Source organism: Ammospiza nelsoni, chromosome 6 (genome assembly GCF_027579445.1).
Source record: "Ammospiza nelsoni isolate bAmmNel1 chromosome 6, bAmmNel1.pri, whole genome shotgun sequence".
Lineage (NCBI taxonomy): Eukaryota > Metazoa > Chordata > Aves > Passeriformes > Passerellidae > Ammospiza > Ammospiza nelsoni.
In genome coordinates, this window is record NC_080638.1 from 37,608,417 (window position 1) to 37,615,256 (window position 6,840).

Genomic DNA, 6,840 nt, shown 5'->3' on the forward strand with positions numbered 1-6,840 from the left:
TTCCAGGAGGTAGGAATTCTAGGTGCCTTGAGTTTTACTAATGCTGATCACCTTTTAACTCATTTTATTTGCTCCTAGCTAACAGCACTGTAGTTAGAGCTTTTAAACTGTGGAAGAATTGTTGTCATAAAGTTTATTATTCAAACAGCACATTAGAAATTATGAAGTAAAATTCCTGTTTTCTCATGTATTCAGTTCTGTAGAATGAATGATTTTCCATAACAAATGGAAAGGCGGTTATTGTTCTGTCTTACATTTTTGTATAATAGTATATGGTAGTCCATTCATATGATGGGTACATGATGCTTATTGTGCATATTTCTATTAATGTGTAATGAAATCTGTGCTGTATTTTTTATAGTTCAGTTCCAAGAAATAAAAATCCATTCCAGGAGGTAAGTAACGTAGAAATTATTTTTCAATGTTCATGTGTTAAAAATAAATAAATCCTGAAGTGCTGTCATCTTTGATGATCCTGATTAAGAAAATGAGAGGTGTTATTTGCAAAAAAGCACTTAGACTAATTATATCTGGTATTAATTATAATTAGCTGTTATTCTGAAGCTTTTCATCTTCCTAGGACTATGTAAGTATTAACTAATACTGGAGAAAAAAAGTAGAAAATTTTCCAGAAGGTAGTTACAGGGATTTACCAATATCATAATTGGGTGAGCAATTTAAATCCACCATTTTTAGACCAGATTCAGAATGCTCTCTTGATTTCATCCTTTGTCCAGCCTTAAACAACAGCATTGATGTAAATTACTGTATTGAGTCTCTGCAGTTAAAGGGGAAAAAAAACAAAATAATGAACGTTACCATTTCATACAAATGCCTGTAACTTTCAGTATTTTTCTTTCTAAATATTTACAAATAGAGAAAGTCTTACCTGATTACTACAAAGTTTCATAAGCAAAGTATTTACCTTGGCAATATACAAATGTTTTGTATTTCTCATGAAATATCCTAATTATCCTCAGGAACAAAAGAAATACCATGGGGTATCCTAGATATCTATATCTATATATATCTATATATATATATATATGGCTACAGATGGTCATACCAAAAATGTCAGTAATAAGATAAAGTTTATAATAATACAACTGTTGAGTTTCCTTTTTCTAGACATGAATTCTCCTTTAAACACTGCCCAGAAAATACTGATGGCTTTTACCTGTAATATTAGAAATTATTACCAATAGTAGGTGGGAAGGGAAAAATGATAAAAAAGTGTATTTCTTTATGATAGAAGTACTTTATTTATGGCCCAGATAAACATCCATGAAGACTTTAACACTTCCTCTGGTCATTGGAGACATCTCTGGACAAAAAAAGGAACATGTTGAAACTGTATATGTATGAGTATGTCTTAATAGAAGAGAGTGACATGTTAAAGGCTCTCAGCTTGCTATTCTGCATCCTACCAAAACTTCAGATATCTTCTTTCAGATAGGAAGCAGTGGTTCTGTATCCAGTTTCATATAAGACCACAGTGTGATTGTGATGATTTTTGTTGTAGGTTTAATTATCTGGTATATCACTACTGAAATGTCAAGAATTTGAATGCATACTCTAATAATATGTCTGTTGCCTTTTAGGCCATAGTGTTTGTAGTTGGAGGAGGCAACTATATTGAATATCAAAATCTTATTGACTACATAAAGGTATGTGTACTTCTGTCAGTTGTAGTCCTTAACTTACTGATAGAAACCAGATAGAGCATGTTTTCTGTAATATTTAGTATTTAGAAGACAAAGTCTATGAATTTAGCCTTAACATCCTTATTCTATACAGAGTCTGGGAAAAAAGGAATGTAAGAAATCAGTAGAAATTGTGGGTTACTAATTTAGACCAACAAAGACTTACTGTTTCTGAGATTTTGCTCATGTTGCCCTTTGGAGTTGAGTAAATAAATTGCATTCTCTTTTATTTTGTGTTCATACACACCAACGTGGTTGAAAACTGTCAGCAAATGTAGCAAACTGAATTAACCTGTTTCAGAGTTGTGTTAGTAGTTTTCATGTGCTGGTGTTAAATAAAGCAGCTGTAGCATATCATAACCTTGAAAGTAAGGAACTGCTGAGAATTCTCTAGTTTTCATAAATCTTGCAAAAGAGATACCCTAGTGCTTTTTTGTATGCAGTTTTGCAATATGGAGTCAGTTTAAGCCCAGGCCCGCAGATAAAACCGTTTTATTGTATGACAATCTTAGTTGTGCATAAAGTATGTTGTTTCAGAAACCAACATAATGCAAATACTGTGCTCTCTGTTAAAGCAAATATCAGATTGGCACCAATATCTAAGCATTTATTACATACCCACAGTTAGAAGTTTTCCCTACTGAGTTAGTAGAAGCTCATTCTTGTTAAACTGCATCATTTAATTCTGTGTAGAAATCATAAAAGGTGTCGTATGCTCAAGTAAGAAAATACATAATCAACTATGTAATGCTGGTGTAACAAATTTAATTTCTCTGGTTCCAACTGGCCAGACTAGCAGAACACATGTATACCAAAAATCAGTGGATGGAGAAAAATAACTAAATCATTGCAGTTCCTGGGAGGCAGGAGTTGTATTCAAGCACTTTCCAGGAATTAAAAAAAATGCCAAAGTAACCTTAGTAAAATTCTGAAGAAGGTAATAAATTATTTCATAGCAGCAGCACACCATTCTTTCTTCCTGATCTTAACCTTGTTGTGGTACAGTTGTCCTGCCCTCTGGTAGCCTGGATTGAGGCTTTTCACACATAAGAGTAGATATGGAGCATTAGTCATTGAAAACCAGTTATTCTACAAAGCACATGAGAGTTTGATGTCCAGGTAAATTTTGAAGAATGCAAAGTCAGAATGTGTGTGCTGAGTTTCTCCCTCTGACAGGCATTCATTTTGAAACAGAGCTGGTCTAGATAGAGGAAAGGATAGGAAGAGAAATGTAAACAAAATAAATCATTTACATTTGGCTTAGCACTCATCACTGTCCTCAATAACAAATTCAGTGAAGCATCTGCCTGTGGCAGAGTGTATTGGCAAACGTTTAGCTTGCTCCTTAGTCTACCCAAAGCCTCTTTAGCTACTATATCAATCCAAAAGATGCCCAAGAGGATGACTATGTGTTACTTCCTATTAAAAAAAAATCTTCTGAATCCCCTAGAGGTAGTTCACTTGCCTGATTGTATCTGCATGCTGACAGAGCTGAGGTTTGCTCTGTGTGTGTCTATACAGGGCACTGGTGTGATGACAGATTAAACACTCAGCACTTCATACAAAGTGTCAGGAAGCTGAAGTTTGACAGGAATAAGAGGGCAAACAGGAGGTCATTTGTCAAACAGAAGAAACTGAAAACTATGGAAATGATAATGTTAGATCTTATGGAGAGCTGGAAGTTGAAAATACTCTTTATTCTTATGGAGCCTGTGAACAGAGGTTTTTCATCACGGTTGTCACAGATGTGACTGCAATGTCACAGCTGAAGTTTGCTGTATGTTCCTCCACTCAGACTGTGTACTTGAGCAGTGGGAGATGACCTCCCAAGGGGGAACTCCCTCACCTTTATTCCACTTAGCCCTTTGCTCTTGAAAAAACAAGGAAGGTTAATGAAAACCTTTATTCTCCCTCCCACCACCTGGAAACCTGTGTGCCTCTCCCAGGTGACACTTACAGTCTTATCCAACAAAATTTGCTTTTCCATGTGGTAGACTTTCAGCATCTGTTGTTTCCACAGATGTAGCTTATTAATTATTCTCAAATTCAATGAGTCTTCCTCCAGAATAAAAAAGAGAAAAATCAACAGCTCCGTTCTTGCAAGCAGATACCACAGAGATTTTATTCATGGCTTTATTTTTCTAAGCACTATCTGTTTTGCCAGTTTGCTCCTGAAAGCACAGAGAAAGTATTTGAAAACTTTCTGAAACAGGAAGCAATGTTCATTCAGCTTTGACATTCCGGGATTTTTTTGTGGAAGAATTAAGAGAAACCTTCAAATCTAATTATTTATAGTTCTGTGCTAGAATAGATTATCTCACTATGTCAAAAAGCAAATATTTATGCTGTCATTGAGGTAGATTGTGCCTTAAAATAAATGTATTGTCCAAGTTCAAGTCAACATGCTGAAAATGTGTCATCAAAATTGCAAGGCATAGGGAGCCTCCAAGAGGAGGCTGGCATACTGTTGTGTGCAAAAGAATTTAGTAGATCCTGTAATTTCCCTTTGTAGATGCTTTAAAAACTACTGCTTGTTAATCCTCTACTACACTGTTAAACAATTGATTTCCTATGGACTTTTCTTTTTTAGGGTAAACAAGGCAAACATGTCCTGTATGGCTGCAGTGAACTTTTTAATGCCACACAGTTTATAAAACAGGTAGATAACTTTGATAACCTCTATAATACTTATTACTCTTTATCTGTAAGTTGATTTATATAACTCTGCATCTCCATGGATTTTTACCAAAAAAAAACCTCAAATTAATCTGTGAAAGATTAATGCATGTTACCTATTTTATTTTTATTCGCTTGAAGTGGGGTTTTGATGTCATTTTTTTAAATTAGCTGTTGAAGGCCTGTTATCAATGTGAGTTCACACAGGTAATGGAGGTAAACAAGTTCGTAATAATTGTCTTAATCCTATGGAAAAAAATTGAGCCAGTTCTTGGAACTTTCACAAACCGTATCTCTTTCTAGGGTTTTCTTGCAGCTTTTTCAAGTTACAAGATGTTTACACTTTTGTCCTGGTGTATAAACATCTACAGATATATAAAAGTAGTGGCCTGCTGGGAGCTTGGTGTCCATACCTGTACTAAACTCTGCTGTTAAAAACATCATTACTTCTCTATAGAACTCCAGTATGAATACAAAATAAAAATTATTCATGGTGGTCAGCAAATAGCAGCCCTTCAGTAGCTGTCACCTCCCATGGTTTGATGTCCTACTAAAATGAGAATAAGTTGTTATTCAAAGCTACATTTCAAAGAACTACATTTATTCTTGTTGCACTTGAAGGAGACAAATAGTACTTGATGACTTTTACCTCCTCATTCAGCTTAATTAACATTTTTTTTGTCTTGACTGTGTACACTGTACCTTTGCTTCATGAGATACATTCATGAAAATTTGAAGCTCAGGTCTTCTCCTCTGAGGTTATGAATTAAATAGTCTATCACCAGAAGACATTTGGTTCTCAGAGACAAACAAAGCATATGTGACAGAAATATTTGCTGCATGAACTGCATGTTTGTTTGACTGAAAGAATAAGATTAGCAATCTAATAACTTTTTTCTCTTCATGTTTAGCTGTCCCAACTTGGCCAGAAATAAAACTGAAACACCATTACCTGGATGGAAATGTGACAACAGAGAATTGTTACAACATTCAGATATCTTCATATCTTTATTTTTGTCATTATATTAAAACTTTAACCCATTTCATTAATATGATAACTTTTAAAAAAAATCTGTAATTAATACGGTGTATATCAGCATTTCAGAAATAAAACTTAAAACCTACTGTGGTTTTGGTGGAGGTCAGTTTCACTATTATTGCATTTTTATTGCAGTACTAGCTATGGTATATGACAGAACTGGCTGAAAAGTATGGCATTTTAAAGTTCTTATATGTAAGTTTCTGATACAGTAAGCAGGGCAATAGCTCTAAGAAAAGGTCAAGTCTGTCTTTAGGAGTTACGTTCTTCTTGAAAGCCAGAATATCTGTATTTAACAAAATTCAGAAGAGCAGAACTGCCTTTCAGGACCACAGACAAAGAGCTTTAGTGTAAGAGAACTACTTCTAGTTCTTACCATTTTATTTTAGCAAAGTCATTTGATTTGTGCAGTCTTTGCATTGTGGTCGAAAGATGTACTGGAAGATACCTTCAGTACAAGTTTCTAGTACAGAAATTTAACTTTAAAAGAAAAGTTAAGAGAAAATTGCTTGCCAACACAGTCAGTTTCAAACTAAAACTGAAATCTTAAATTTTCTTCTGCACTTTTTATTGTAACTGCTTTGACTGTTTTGTTTGGGAGGAACCCAAGTCATACTCACAAAACAGCTCTTAACTTGTATCAGCACATATTTAAAATACCGTTTTTAACAATTCCATTAAGTAGGGGCAGTTTAGTAGTTTAAAGAAACTGGTAATGATAATTTTGGAGAATTATCATTACTTATCAAAGAACATAACAAATTCTTTTTATGGGTGGAGGTCTCTGTCTTTAGAAACCTCCTCTCTGGAAACAGCTACTGTGAAGCAATAATATGACTTCAAAACAAGGCCTAACACACTCAAAATGTGAAAACATTTCTTGTGGGTTTATTAGCCAACTGTGAGAATTACTGGCTTACTGTAAATTTTTCAGTAGTGCTTTTTGCACTGTTTTTCAATGTTGAATGTTAGTTTTGCACTAAACACGATGCCCTTTCCCCAACTTGATTGCTTTTCAGAACATCTGTACAAGAAATGCAGTTGATCTATTCCTTAAAAGTATCACAAGAATAATATGCTTAGTCTAGACCATGTTATCAAAAAGTAATAATGTTATTTAATTATCTAAGTGTTGTTTGTAATCTACTCCACAATACTGCTATAAATTTCTAATTTTTCTGAGTCAATAAATATATTTACTATGGTGTTCATTGTAGTTGTTGCATGTGAACACTGTCCCAGATTTCAATAAGCAAGGACTCACTATCAAATGCAGTTTGTTATTCTAATTCCGTATATATATATACACATATATGTGCTATTTTTGTTAGCAAAAACAAGGCCAAAGTATGTCAGGAAAAGAAAATTACATTTAAAGTGTTTATCACTTCTTGTGGGAGTTTGTTCCAGGCGCTTGAAATG

The 6,840-nt window shown here is 34.2% G+C and overlaps 1 protein-coding gene across 1 annotated transcript in view; it reads left to right on the forward strand.

The window, feature by feature from the left end:
* SCFD1 (sec1 family domain containing 1) overlaps positions 1–6,629 on the forward strand; it is a 50,772-nt gene extending 44,143 nt beyond the window's left edge. The window contains exons 22-25 of the mRNA XM_059474428.1: positions 362–395; positions 1,602–1,667; positions 4,294–4,362; positions 5,291–6,629. Of these exons, the coding sequence (XP_059330411.1) occupies positions 362–395; positions 1,602–1,667; positions 4,294–4,362; positions 5,291–5,314 (193 nt within the window). The 3' untranslated portion in view covers positions 5,315–6,629. The remainder of the gene's footprint in view (positions 1–361; positions 396–1,601; positions 1,668–4,293; positions 4,363–5,290) is intronic.
* Positions 6,630–6,840: the final 211 nt, after the last annotated feature.